Raw genomic sequence first — 14057 nt, 5'->3', positions numbered from 1 at the left:
GAGGTGCAGGGGCTGGAGGAGGGGTGGCGGAGGGGGGTTGGGAGGGTGTTGGAGACGGAGGTTGCGGCTGAGGGGGTTCGGAGGGAGGTGTTGGAGAGGAGGAGGGAGGGGGCTAGGTGAGATGAAATGGATTGAGAGGGTGGGGTGTGGGTGAGAAGGCACTTTTAAGGGAGGGATGGAGGGAGGGACTAGGAAGAATGAATGGTCTTGGAAGAGGGAAATAGAGCACTAGAGATGGAAAGAGTGCATTTGGCGTTTAGGAGTTCATAATGTACTGCTATTCTAGCATAATTGTAAAACATGATACCACTTCACGAATGAAAAGTCGGTTGAACGTTGCTTGAAATTATCAAGCTCTTTGCGTAAAAGGTATCCCAGCCACCAAAACCTAACAATGTCTCAAGAACGAACGTAACCCATGTTCAACGCCTTAAACCTCATCCCAACCCATTCATAACAAATTTGGCAAAGGGTCATTTACTTCTTCTGAAGAGGATCAATTTCCTCAACACCTTCATCATACTTGGTCCTTCTCATAATACTCTCGACTGGTCCTAGAAGTCTCTGGAAACCGTCCTTGCCCAGTGTAGCAACTTTGACCTCCGTTTTGCTGATGACGCTGGCCGCACGTGGAGCGTCATTTAGAAGAGCAAGCTCTCCAAAGTAATCGCCTTTGCCATATTGCTTGACGGCTTTCTCGACGTCATTCTTGAAAGCCTCTGCCTCGCCACTCTCTAAAAGGTAGAATGCCTCACCAGCATCGCCTTCCTTGATGATCGTCGTACCAGCTGGAAACTTCTGGGCTTCCAGAGCATCTGCAATCTTCGATCGCTCATACTTTGTAAGCGTGCTTAATATTTTCACTTCTTCGAGGAAGCTTTCATAGAGACGGCGGCGCTGGAACGTCGAGTCCATGAGAATTCGGCGGAAAGTGATTCGGTCAAGAGCCCACAAAGTAGAGTTTGCTTCAGCAGACATGACGGTTGCCGCTCTTGGAGCATTGTACATAAGAGCTAGTTCTCCAAATGATCCACCTTCCTCAATGGTGGCAACCTCGGTTCCTAAGCCCTCCGGACCTGGTTGTAGAGAGCCACTGGGGTTAACGTATACTCCAAATGAACCTTTTTCAACGACATAGAAGAAGTCGCCTTCATCGCCCTGGGTAATGACCTGAGAAATGTGTTAGTACCTAGAAACTAGATGTATATACCTTGCTACATTGACTAAAGCGTACATACCTTGATGCCTTTGGCGGGGATAGCTTTCTCTACCAATGCACCCAAGACCTGTCCGCTTTGCTCGTCATCGAGATGGCTGAACAAAAAGTTTCCGGAGATTGACTTCTGCAGCCTTGTAATTTGCTCTTCGGTCTTCTGGTGATATGGAGGGGTCCAATGATCATTAGACGAAGCGGTGGGATTGAGTGATTCGGCCGAGACGGAAGTACGTCGTCCCAAGCCATAATGTGCTGGGAAGCCGTCTCCACTCGTTTGCTTGAATGAGGAAGGCGGACCTTCGCCAGCCGCATCTCCACCGAACGAGGATCCAAATGTTGTATTGCTAAAGCTTGGAGCCGTGGGCGATGCCAATGAATCATTCTCGTCTTCCTCCATGACCTTGCCAATTGCACCCTTCTTCACTTGCTCGGGTGCCTCTCCGCCAAAAGGATTGGGATTTGTACCATGTCGACCTGGGAAGGTATGGCCGGACATCTTGGAGGTTTGGTCTGGGGGCGAAGACAAAAGAAATTCAGCACGTTGTGTTTCCAGACGCTTTGCAAAGAAATTGGCGCAGAACTGAAGGATATCAGTGGGATGCGACTCGGAGACTTTTGTATTCAGCGACTGGATCTCTTGAAGATATGCGGCTGGATATGACATTCGACTATAGGTCGAATGGATGGATGTGTTCAATTTTTGTTGTACTTGCTGTGTGCGTTTGAACTATGAGGACTAAACGGTGACTGGAATCGAAGAGGAAGAGACGGCACCGAGGGGTTGTAGGAAGGCGTGGTCCAAGCTTCGGAGGGTGTAGGGCTGTGTTCGCAGAGATTAGCAGTTGTCATGCAGTGAAGGAAGAATGAAGAGGAAGAAAGCACCAGTCCCTTGAAGGGATGTCGAACTGGAAGGAGCGTCTTTGGTAGGTGTAGTTCTATTTGTTGTGACCTCCAGCAACTGAGGCGAATATATTGCGTGCCTTCAGAAGCGGTGTTGACTGACTGGAAGGCGGGGCGGGGCGGGGCGATGGACTTACGATTAAGCTCTGGTTTAGCAAATTGTTGGAGGGGAGTAGTTGAAGCACGTCGGTACTGGTGCAGCTATGGACTTGGCAGAGACGTGTAGATGCAAGTAGGTGGGAAGTAAGTATATCAAGTTGTTATCATCTGAAGGTCTTCAGAAGAAGGGAGGGGTTGCGACCAAATTGCAAGCGCGAGTGCAAGTGCAAATGCAAGTGCAAGTGCAAGGCCAGGCCAGGCAAGGTGAGACGGATCCCTCGCTAAGAATACTAAGTAGAGTAGATTTGGAGAGTTACAGGAACTCGGCGGGGATTCGGTGGTGCGTGCGTTGGTGCACGGAACAACACAAGGGCGACGGTGATTGGATAGACCGGCACTTGGCAGGTATGCGGCTTGCTTCGGAGAGATGGAAGCCTTCTAGAAGAATTCTAGAAAAGGCGTAGAAGAGAACAAGCTTCAGTGTGCATGTCAGATGTCAGATTTCAGACGAGAAGAGAGTATGATTGCGGCAAAGAGCTTCGAGTTTGCTTTCCAGTTGTGATGCACGTCCACGGTACATACATTATGCTTGGGCATGCATATGTACCTAGGTATGTCGGTACGTACTGTATACCAGGTATGTAGGGTATACCCAAGTATGGCGATAAGCTTGGAAGAACCAACAACTTGGTCGACGCAGCGTAGGATGGCGAGGGGACCATCTATCTCGCGAGAACTCACCTGTTATCAAAGCCTTAGCTGCTGATCCTAAGCGTTCAATCACCGATATCGAGTATAAGATAGCCTTATGAAGAGGTAGGTTTGCACGAATGTTCAAGTTTGAAAAGACGAGAGAGGAGGAGAGGAGGAGAGGAGAGTAGGGAAATGGGAGGCGGGGTAACAGAAATACTTCTTCAACAAAGACTGGAACATCGGCTAGAGATCATTATTTTGCTTTCCTCCATGGCTGGACTAGAGTCAGTGTTGCTTGAATTGTCTCGGGCAGCCCAACTAGTTCCCAACAGCCCTTTTATCACTACGGTAGCTATCTTGAGTACCTGTATAGTTTCCTGAGAGGCAACTTTCACGTAATTGCAATACTGATACGTACCTAGGTAGGTATTCATATCAGAAGGTACCAAGCGTATATATAGGAAGGTATATTTCCAAAAAGAGATATCTCGTAAACGAGGACCAAGCCAGGTCTCTAACAGAAATGTTTCACTTGATAGTACAAGTATTAGAAGGGTTTATCCCTATTCGATTCCTCGGTCTACTTATACGGTATTAATGTTGCGCTATCTGCTGATTCGAAATCGGAAATTAGAAGGCGTTCTTGATGATAGCTGTAAATAGCTCAGCTCGAGCTTCCCCTCTCTTCGAGAACGACAACAGTGTGTCTGGGATGATGAATTGTCAGCTTGTACCTAGGCTAGGTAGGTAGATACTGTAAAGCATTTACTATACTTCAATCAAAGCTGATTGAGTAGCATTCTTAGAGCTATATACTTCAAAAGAAAGTCATCAGCGTAGTTGCAAGATCAATAATTAATAACAGAATTTGGACGTTATAAGTTAGAGCTTCCGGGGTACCTGGAGCTATCTCTCGGCTCCACCAGCTCAAGCAGCTGTGCACACTCTCGGGTCAGGTCTCCATTTCCAACCTGCATCTGCATCATCGCAATTGCAAGTCAAACAAACCCTACCTTAATCCCATCACTTGATACATTTGCGTCGCATCGCATCGCATCGCATTTCTCTTTTCTCAATTGTCTCTACCTTTGTCCGTCGAGTGCACGCCTCTTCCGTATCTGCCTAAGGTAGCTCGTTCTCGTTCACCAGGCCAGGGCAGCACCATTACCAATTTTCCCGGCTCGACAAAGACTCCTGCAGAATCGAAAAGACGAGCCACCGAGACCAACCTCCCCAAATTACATTTACCCCCCACCCCGTTTCTTGTTGATATTGATTTGTGTGGCCTCGATCATTATACCCTCTACGATTCCACTCTCGACGACTCCTTCGAATTAATCAACCCTACATAATACCATCGCAATTATGGGAAGCTTTGTCTTCAAGTGGTACGTTACTTGTCTCTTTCACGGGCCCCAACGCTGGATCAGGGGGTTGAGAATGAGATGAGATGATCCGTCGCACTCTGCGACAGTTCTTCTACGTCGAATTCAAACTGAATCTAGCTTCGCGCTCTCGCTCGCTCGATCATGTTTTGTCCCAGACCAGATCAATGACTTTCTCACCCAACTTGGCTGACATGTTTCGTTTCCAGGGAGCATCCCGCGTCCGAGGTCTATGTCACCGGTACCTTTGACGACTGGTCCAAGACAGAGAAGCTGGTCAAGACTGGCGATGTCTTTGAAAAGAATGTGACGCTACCAAGTGCGGCCGAGAAGATCTACTACAAGGTGCGTAACACGACAAACAACTCTCCTTCAATTGGTGCCGGTCAAGCTTTCTATGGTTTTATGGAGGATACAATTCAAGATCACCTTGGCTACCTTGCCTTACTGTACGATGGGTGGTTATCCATCCCTTTTCTTTGCAGAGACGATATCTCGTAGGATTCGTCTGCGTGGGTACCTAGGCTAGGCTCCTAGGTACCTATGCTATGGTGAGAAAGCTTGGCGAGACGTGCGTCATCCTCGCAGTTCGCGCCGAGAAGCAAGTACTTCGAACCTAGCTTCTTGTACCTACACTGGCGGTACGAGTATGACGTACTCCGTAGTGGGAAAAGGAAAGTTTGCAGGGTCACCCGCTGGAGAGGCTGCCAGTCAGGTTGGATTGCGAATTTGCGACCATCAAGCTTGCATCTCCCGCTTCCACCCACCTTGTCGCCTATTTCCACCTCCGCCCCCCCCCCCCCCGCCATATAAGCTCTCTCTTAATTCTCCTCTCGATCCTGACAGAACCACCATCGCGCGCAATTGTTTCTAGAACTTCATTGCAACGCCTTTGCTAATCTGACTCTACCTTCCAGTTTGTTGTTGACGGCAATTGGGTCACCGACCACACGGCTCCTCAAGAAAACGACGCTTCAGGCAACCTCAACAACGTCCTCACTACAGATCGCATCATCAAGCACACTCCCGAAACAGCCGGAATCATGTCTGGAGTAGCACCAACCTCTACAACCAGCCACTTGGCAAAGGATGTTCCTCTCGAGAAGGCTCCTCTCGAACAAAATGGATCGTCAGACCTGCCAGGCGCCTTTCCCGAGACTCCTGCAGCCACAGAAAGGGCTGAATTCTCCGTCAACCCCCTCCCAGCCGCAGACGGTGCAGTGAACCCCATTCAGCTGGCACCCGGCGAGAAGGTCCCAGCCCCAAGCGACTTCACCACAAATACTCTCACTTCTGGGGTCCATGATGATCCTGAGCTTGTCGCGGCAGACAAAGAGAAGAGTGAGTCTCAGACTTTTGGTGTTTCGCCTCTTCCAGCTTTCGCTGGTGCTGTCAATCCAGTCAAAATCGCGCCGGGAGAGAAGATCCCCGAACCGAGCTCATTGACCGCCAACACGATTACTTCTGCCGTCCGTACCGACAAGGAGTCGTACGAAAATAGCGGTGCTTTGGGACATGCTCCCGTACTACCTCCAGTTGTCACCCCTCAAGCTGAGCGGGACCAAAATGGCACCGGAGTTCTCGATCTTCCTCCTATTTCTAGCGCCTTGATTCCGGAGTCAAGCTTACCAGTGGGAGCTACAGGAGCTGGTACTTTTGATGCTAGCCCAACGATACAATCGTCGGGCCCTCAAAGCACCACAGCAAACCTTGCCGCAAACGTCCCACTTGAATCTACAAAGGTGCCTGAGATTGTGAAGGAGAGTCAGGCAGAGGCTGGATTTGCTCCAGAGGCCAGCGCGGTACCGGAGGAAGTCAAGGAGAAGAGTGCGGTCGAAAAGGAGCTTTTGAAGGAAGTCCCAACTGCCCCATCAACTGCAGAGGGCACTGGTGGCCAAGGGACCGACAAAACCGAGAAAGGCGTTGTAGGCGATGTTGCTGCTGTTGTTGGAGGCGCCGCTCTTGCTGCTGGTGCTACTGCCGCTGCCTATGCTTCAGGGGCGGCGAGCAAGCTCCCAGAGTCAGTCACGAGCAAGTTACCAGAGTCTGTTCAGAACTCCATTGCCTCTATTAATGCCAGTTCAAGCTCTGGTCCAGCAGCTACGGCCATTGATACCCCAGAGGTTGTGAAGGAGTCGATCGCCGAGTCTGGACAAGCCCCTGAAGCTGCTGGCAACGAGACGGCTGTTTTGGATAAGGCAGCCGTGGAGAAGGAATTGCTGTCTGAAGTCAAGCCAGCAACTGCAACTGGCGAATCTGCACCTACAAGCAGCAGTCTGAAGGCAGCGGTCGTGGCTGGCAAGCAGCCCGAATCACGCGACATCTCACCTGGAACGGTTCCAGGTTCCCATACCGAGACCCAAACTGCACCCACTGTCACCACCGGTGTAGCTTCTGCCACTACCGAAAAGAAGAGCACACCTGCAACCCCAGCGAAGTCCAGCACCAAGGCCCCCGAGAGTCCCGCCAGCTCCACTGCCACAGATAAGAAAAAGAAGCGGACCAGCATCTTTGGGAAGATCAAGGCCAAGCTTCACAGCAAAGACTAGATGATTGTTTTGAAGTGGACGACAAGTGAGGAAAGGGGGCACATGACGTAATATTAGGTGCCGAGGCCCAGCTTTTCGAGGTGTACGATAGGTAGTAACAGTGTTGCTTGATCCCTATCTCGACTTAATGTGAAGGAGATGCAGGAGACAACGATGGCTCTGCTTGCTTGCGGTTTCTCGATGTTTCGTTTTCAATCAATACCAATTCTTTTTTTGCTTTTGCGTGCATGGGTGGGTCAGTCATATTTTGCTCCGAGCTTATATTACGTTTGTTGTTGAAGAGATGGATGGATGAATGCAGAGATGGAGAGTTGTTTTTGGAAAAGATAAAAAGAGTGCCGAGTAGTCAGTCTACGTCAATAATGAACTACATTTTCACTTTAAATCTGGCGAAATAGTCAAATAGCTACGAATTAAGCCATTACATTTTCAATATTTGAGTCTACGAATAAATGAATCACTCCACTGCCCGTATACTCTAATTCACTAATCCATAAACTGCGATTGTCATGATGTGGTCTACTATGATTTCCTCACTAATTATAAGATCAGCCAATTACATAGCGGCCCAATTAATTAATGATGGCTATTTAACGAGTCACTATGTGTATACCAACAAATTCCATAATTGGTGAGTGAATTATAGCAGATCTTTGTTTTTTGATTCATTGGTTGATTGATTATACATGACCGAAATTTGACATTATGGTATAATGCTCTACCACACTGTAGAGATCTAACTAACATGCATATATACATATATGCATACACACATGTAAATGCAAGGGTATCATCGCCAGCCATTATTACGCCCATTCATTAATCCGCTCGCTCGCTCGTCATTCATGCATTCCTGAAAATGAAAATAAAACGCCATCAGTCATTAATGAGAAGGGTTGGTGATGATACAATGCACGATGAAGGAAATAGCGAAAGAGCAATATGTAGGTGATATGAGATAGATGTATATAAGGAAAGAGACGAGAAGGATGAAATGAAATAGGAAAAATAGGAAAATTCCAACATTAGTCGAGTCGTTTCTTGTCCCAACCCCATCGTGATCATCAAACATGAATGAAATGAAACCCGTGTAATATGTCCGCTAGCTAGCCCCATGATCTGATAAAAAGTTTAAAAAGTAAATAGGAAATGGAATGGAAAGAACACCGGTTGTTGCACATGTGATGCTCCGCCTAGAAATGCATGCAAGAGAAGCCCGTGATAAGAAGATGAAGACGAAGGAGACGGAAATATAAATGGGGTATGAATGAAGTGTAAGGAAATGAAAGACATGCAGGCGGAGGAGGGTATCGAGGTAGAAAGAAAGAAGTGAGGCGAACAGAACCAAACGGAACGGCACTGAGGTAATTAAAACCACTTCCCCTTTCCGCTCTTCGAGATCTTCGACAAGATGCCAATGCAATCAACAAGCAGACTGCACGTCCCGCCCACACTCTCGAGCTCCAAGCGTTGCCTCACGGCCGCGATGACGCCCGAGGTATCGCCTTTGAGACTGGCCGTCTGGTTGACCAACAAGTCTTCGACGCCAAGCGCGAGCATGCCTTCAATATACGTAAACGCTTTCAGCCGCACCCCATCTGCGGACGGGACTTGGGGTACGTCGTCACCCATGGCGCTGAGAGCACTGGACGAGTTGCTTCGTGAGATAGTGGCGCTGCCGTTGCCGCTTGTGGAGATGGAGGTCTGGAAGCGGTGGCCGAAGGCCCAGCAAATTAGCACGCAGACGTAGACGCTCCAGTAATCGGTGATGCAATTAGCTTGGCAGTTGAGAGTGAGTGATAGGACACGGCAGGCGTGCTGGGTTGCTTGTGCGGCGGCAATGGATGAGGACCAAATTTTTAGACGTTGCGAGGCATCGTTAAAGGCAGATGGAGGCGTGATCTTCTTGCCAAAGATCCAGGTGTCGCCTGCGATGGCGAGCAGATCATGTAGAGGTGTGTGGTTGAGGGCGAGGTAGGTTAGAGCGAGTGGCGAGGTGGGGAAGAGTGTCTCGAGGCTTGCGACGCCGGGATGGTAGAGTTGGCGATCAGTCAGGTAGATAGAGTCTTCTCGGGTTGGCAGTCGATTTGCAAAGAGCGATACAGAGAGGTTTTCAGAGTAGGGAGTTCCACCGAAATTGCTCTGAGCGGTTAGGTTATGCTCGATGAATTGAAGCTGCTGGGGGCTATAGTTTGATTGGGATTGCTGAGCTTGCCATTCGGATGAGGTAGTGGCAGTCCAGAGGCTTTCCAAGCAAGGTTGGTAGAAGTGCCCAGGATTGATACGGGAGGCTTTGGAACGAGGCTGCTGGTGGTAGATTGACTGGTGTACGTCGAAAACGAAACATGCACTGAGAAGACGTTGGCGGGCTTCATTGTCAACCCATTGAAGCCACTCGCTCTGGGCATCTTGGCTCTGATTGACTTGGTTATTAGGTTGCGCCACAAATCGGTCGAGCAGAGACTCGACCGACGGAGCAATGCCTGGGCTAGTGCAAGGTGTTGGGATATAATCTTGGCCAGAGCTTTCAAGTAACTGTAACATGTCAGTCTTGGTCTATAAAATGATCGCCATTCATTTCTTAGGAAGATGAGGAGTTCAACTTACCCTTCTGTAAAGTGCTTCGAAAGGTTTTGACAATCGTACTATGGGTTTTCGCCCTCGGAACAGTGTGAAGATCTCAGTAAGGAGTATCGCTTGCATGGTGTTGAGATTCCATGTCGGACACTGTGGTACTGGTCAACGTGATGTCCTATTCCATTATAATACTCGAAATATATTCTTTTCATCTCATTTATTTCCTGCTCACGGGAGGGGTTTACAAGTAGACTTACTAAATCAAAGGATTTTCTGCAAAGTTCGTTCAATTCAGATCCTGCTGTTCGTGCTTCGGGAGTATTTTGATACTGGCTGCCAATGGCTGCCATTGCGGAGGTAAGAAGGTGGTTGTCTTCATTAGAGATAAAAGAGGGACGGTGAACGATTGGGAAAAGAGTGTGGAAATATTGCCAATAGCTTATTAGGTAGGTGTTGAGGTGCGGTTGTGCTTGGTAATTGGTCAGTTTGGTACTGTTTGCGTTTATTCTTCCTAGTTGTTTCTTCGCTCTTGGCGGATTAATGCTTCCCAATCTGGCGTTGGATACTCGAGAAGGGGACGCTGAAGAAAGTTGAGCGATTGATTTATTATAAGTCGAGAGGGCTGGAGTACCCACTGATTCCATATACGTATAAGCTCCATATGAATTAGGCACATCCAATAGTTGGTTCCGACTTGGTGGCGTCATTCGAGGAGGAGTATAAGTTGTTTCATATTGGTCAAGAATTGAAGGATCAAACGGGGGATCTCGCATATCTTGCGGCGTAGTAGTAATTCCGTGAGGAGACCACTGGGTTGGTGCGGCTGATACTGCCCAGTCAGCGACTGAAGGGGATCGTCCTCGCCATTGGCGGCCGTTTCGAGGTCCATCAGAATGATTGGAGAAAGAGCTGTCAGAAGCGGATGAGCACCATGGAGAATTTTCCTGGGTGTAGGAAAGGCTAGGTATATAGGGTTCTCCTGGAATTCTCAGAAGCGGCAATGGTTGTGCTCGGGTATAGTCGAAGGACTGGCCGTCTCCTGACTCAAAGGCCAACCCTTCAAACGAGGATGGGGTTGACTGAGAGAAGTCATTTTGATTTGGCAGATCCGCAATGGTCCCAGAGAAGCTTCCCGGATTCATCTGTTCGAAGCCTACCGGTCGCCTAGTAGAGGGAGGAGATGTCGCCGTGTATGAACCAGATTCACGAAGCTGAGCCTCGCTTGCCGATCTTTTGTTAGATGGCGGCGTCGACGGTCCAGGGGAATAAGTATTTACAGGTTGAAAGTTGGGAACAACTGTTTCAAAGCTTGTGCTAGTCATGGTACTATCTCCACTTGCAGAAGTTCTGGGAGTTGAGGAATCTGTAGTTGAGATCTGGTTCAAAAGGCTGCCTTGCGCTGGAGTTTCCACTTTTAAAGATGGGGGTTGACTCTCAGATGCGCTTGAAGATGCTCTGCTTCGATTTCCATCTTTGTACGGCCCCTCTCCTTGCGTTTCACTATTATAATGTCAGCTACTTCTACCAAGAACTCGTCTAGACTGCCTACTGTCGATGCATATGTCTTGTTAGTAAATCCGGTCTGTGAAAAGCCCTCTCGCAATCTTTAAAAGTGCACGCATATGCAGGCTTCTGGTGGCTCAATTGATGGCGCCTGTTCAGATTGATCGTTAGAAATAGCCCATTGTACAATGCCAATCATGGTCATCTCACCTTAAGTGCTCGGCCCTTGTGAACGTCTTTGCACAGATCTCGCAGGTATGAACAGGAACTCCTTTCTTTGCTCTGCTAATACGGCCTGTAACAGGCGTGTACTTGACAGGAATTTCTGCTCCCGAATCTGAAACTCTCGGGCCCTGTAGAGATGTGCCCGACGCGCTTGCTTGGTTCGACCCTGAGGTCTGATATCCCGAAGTGAAGTCCATTGCCTCCCCAGTGGCGCTACTACTTCGGCGTGGTACGTTGGAGCGTGAAGCTGCTGGAGGAGTCGTCGTCTTTGAGACTCGATTGGACCTGCGCCGCTTAATAGGTGCCTTCCCTTTGTTGTTGTTACTGTTGTCGTCGTCTTCAATGGATGGCGAAGGAGTCGTGGAGGATGGGGCAATGGAAGGAAGTGAGGCTTTTTGTAATGCGGCTTCCCTTGACCTTCTATAGGCTTCTTGGGACTGAAGAGGCTCCACATCATCGACATCCATGATATCTTTAAGACTCGACATGTTGAACGAATTGGGAACAAAGACTGGTGGACCCTTACAGCCTTGCTTGCACAGCCTTCTGGAATTGATTTGATCCGGGGCCAAATCTCAGCGCAGGTCGATTTGGTGTAGACAAGGCAAGTCTGGTAAGAATCTCGTCTGGGGTAAGGCCTAAAAAGGTATGGAAAGAAGTTTACTCGGTATCTCCAGTATTCTTAGACGTTTGCGCAGTATAATACAAAGATAGAACGTATCGTGGGGCATTGCTGAGCTTTCCGATTATGTGTACAGTAGGGTACAAGAGAAAAGTGGTGGAGAGAGAGGGAAAGAGGTTTGGATTTGGGAGAGGCTACTGTACAAGCCACCCATGTCAAGTAAGCGGACTGATAGAGTTAGTTCTCACTATCCTTGTAAGGGAACCCAGCAAGCCGTACAAGCCTGTCGATACGTAAGTCCCGAATAGGTTTTAGACTGCAGCAGGGGCTGGCGGGACAATCCAGAAATAGCCCCCTAATTAAGCGCTCTGGCCAGTTGAAGCGTGGAGCCTCTGGAGAGCCACTCACTGTACGAGTGGGAGAGTCAGGAGCGTCTTCCCCTCACACCCTTCATGACCATGATAATCCACCATTATGATCGGTAGTCGCTGGTCTGCGACTGCTTCGAGTTGAAGGTCAATCGCGCGCGTGTAGATGCCACTTAGCGACAGACTCGATTATCTAGTCAGAGTGCCTAAACTAGATCGACAGGGACAAAAATCCAGAAATGTAAAGTGGGAGGGACCTATCGTACTTCGTAACAGTACGAAGATGCGAAGATGCGAAGATGCTGTACGAAGTACTGTACCAACTGCTGCAGAAAGAACAGTGCGGCACGAAGTAGCCAGGCCCGATGGCTCCCCGGGAAAAACTCTCGTGGCATGGAAGCGCTAAGTTGGCAGCCACCCACTGACTCGAGCCCTGGTCCCAGTACCGAGAATCTCTCCTGTGCGCATCTTTTACTTCGACGAGGTACTGTACTTCGTACCGTGCCTTTTCAAAATAACCCAGAGGCATCTATGGTACTCGCGGCTATCATCGTCATTGCCATGGGTAGTGAGTGAGAGAGAGTGAGCACTCCATAGGCAAACTGCGCGCTAACGCAAATAAACGCGCAGTCTGCTGTGAGTAACCTCGTATGATTGGGCTTCAGTACTACAGCGGGCATTCTTTTGGAAATTATAATACAGTACAGTAAGACAGAAATCATCAGAGTAGGGAGGGCACTGGGAATAGCACCCATGTACGGCAAGCCTGCAATGCTCCCAAGACGGTCCGTTCTCTAGAGTTCCCCTGTCAGTGATCCTGGCCTACCACGCGTTTCATGCCTGCTCGCGCATACTGTAAAAGGCACATTACTGGCCAACGCGTGCTGGGGGTATTGAGGCGGAGGAACCCAGTAATAGCAATGTAACCCCTTCCAAATTTAGAATCAGAACTTTCCGGTCGCATCGAATATGGGGATTTATCCTCCAAGAAATCCTATTCTGTACTTTGGGTTATATTAATAATCTTCGCCTACGTCCGCGTCGAGGCGCACGTTGAAATAGGAATGCAGATGCCTGCATACTACAGTATGCTGTGTAGAGCAGGAGAAGAAGCGAAAGCGAAGATCTGAAAATCCTAACCAGACGTTTGCGGGAACGCTCCGCACCGTCCCTCGAAAGACCGTGCATCAGCCTTGACCCCTTCCTATCTCGTCGACTCTGAAACCCAGGTATGGGGTAGACTTACTCGAGTACAGCAGGTCCACGAGGCTACGAGGGATGATGGTCCATGCCATGGTGGGGGTGTTTTGATTCCTGACTACTGCAGTATCGGTGGAATGATCTTCTGCTTGGGTACATACTATACGAGTACCAGATCCGGGATCGAAATAAATATCAGGGTGAGAGGTAGAGATTGAGGAAGGCGAATTTAAACTTTGATCCTTTGGCCCCATCCGAACATTTAAGTTAAGTTCTTGTGAGGATCCCGCAATCCTTTGCAAGTTTGAGGCTCCTCTTTTTTCTCTCCTTCCGGTTGTTGAAAATAAAACCTTTGAGTTCAAATGCATCATTACAGTACACCAGCCCAATCACGGGACTGGTCGAAGATACGATCAAGGAGGTTATGAGATAGATAGTCTCCTTTGACGGCCCCCTTTTATCTGTATTACTACCAACTCGCCATCATGAACTACCACAAGAAGGTTTCGAAAGATCGGCATTAACGGGATTTCAGAAAGATGACGCCTGTTTCTCTCAAGTTTGAGAATATGCTGCTTACTTGCAGCATGGGGTACGAATTGTTAGGTCATTGGTATATGACGATATATACTCGAGTATCTGAAATGCACCGCAGGAACGTTGTGTACTATCCTGAGGTACATTAGTCACTCTTTTTCGTTCGCTTCTAGCAGGGGGAAG

At 48.7% G+C, this 14057-nt stretch overlaps 3 protein-coding genes across 3 annotated transcripts; 1 reads left to right on the top strand and 2 right to left on the bottom strand.

Moving 5' to 3' along the window:
* Positions 1-477: 477 nt before the first annotated feature.
* Positions 478-1880, bottom strand: pkar (cAMP-dependent protein kinase regulatory subunit; the record flags this gene model as incomplete). The annotated part of the gene is made up of 2 exons (XM_031145637.1): positions 478-1170; positions 1239-1880. 2 exons carry the CDS (start codon positions 1878-1880, stop codon positions 478-480), a joined length of 1335 nt encoding a protein of 444 aa, XP_031009334.1.
* Positions 1881-4273: 2393 nt separating this feature from the next.
* MDG1 (Signal transduction protein MDG1) lies at positions 4274-6842 on the top strand (the record flags this gene model as incomplete). Its single annotated transcript, XM_031145636.1, has 3 exons — positions 4274-4296; positions 4503-4638; positions 5211-6842. The coding sequence occupies 3 exons, from the start codon at positions 4274-4276 to the stop codon at positions 6840-6842; spliced, it is 1791 nt and encodes a 596-aa protein (XP_031009391.1).
* A 1368-nt stretch (positions 6843-8210) lies between these two features.
* On the bottom strand, positions 8211-11635 carry klf1_0 (Zinc finger protein; the record flags this gene model as incomplete). Its single annotated transcript, XM_031145635.1, has 5 exons — positions 8211-9377; positions 9450-9569; positions 9677-10919; positions 10969-11073; positions 11133-11635. The coding sequence occupies 5 exons, from the start codon at positions 11633-11635 to the stop codon at positions 8211-8213; spliced, it is 3138 nt and encodes a 1045-aa protein (XP_031009390.1).
* Between the last annotated feature and the right edge of the window lie 2422 nt (positions 11636-14057).

The sequence above is a fragment of the Lachnellula hyalina genome, assembly GCF_007821495.1.
Source record: "Lachnellula hyalina strain CBS 185.66 chromosome Unknown contig00006, whole genome shotgun sequence".
Classification (NCBI taxonomy): Eukaryota; Fungi; Ascomycota; class Leotiomycetes; order Helotiales; family Lachnaceae; genus Lachnellula; species Lachnellula hyalina.
The sequence above is the reverse complement of the archived record's forward strand: the minus strand, read 5'-3'. Positions and strand labels throughout refer to the sequence as shown.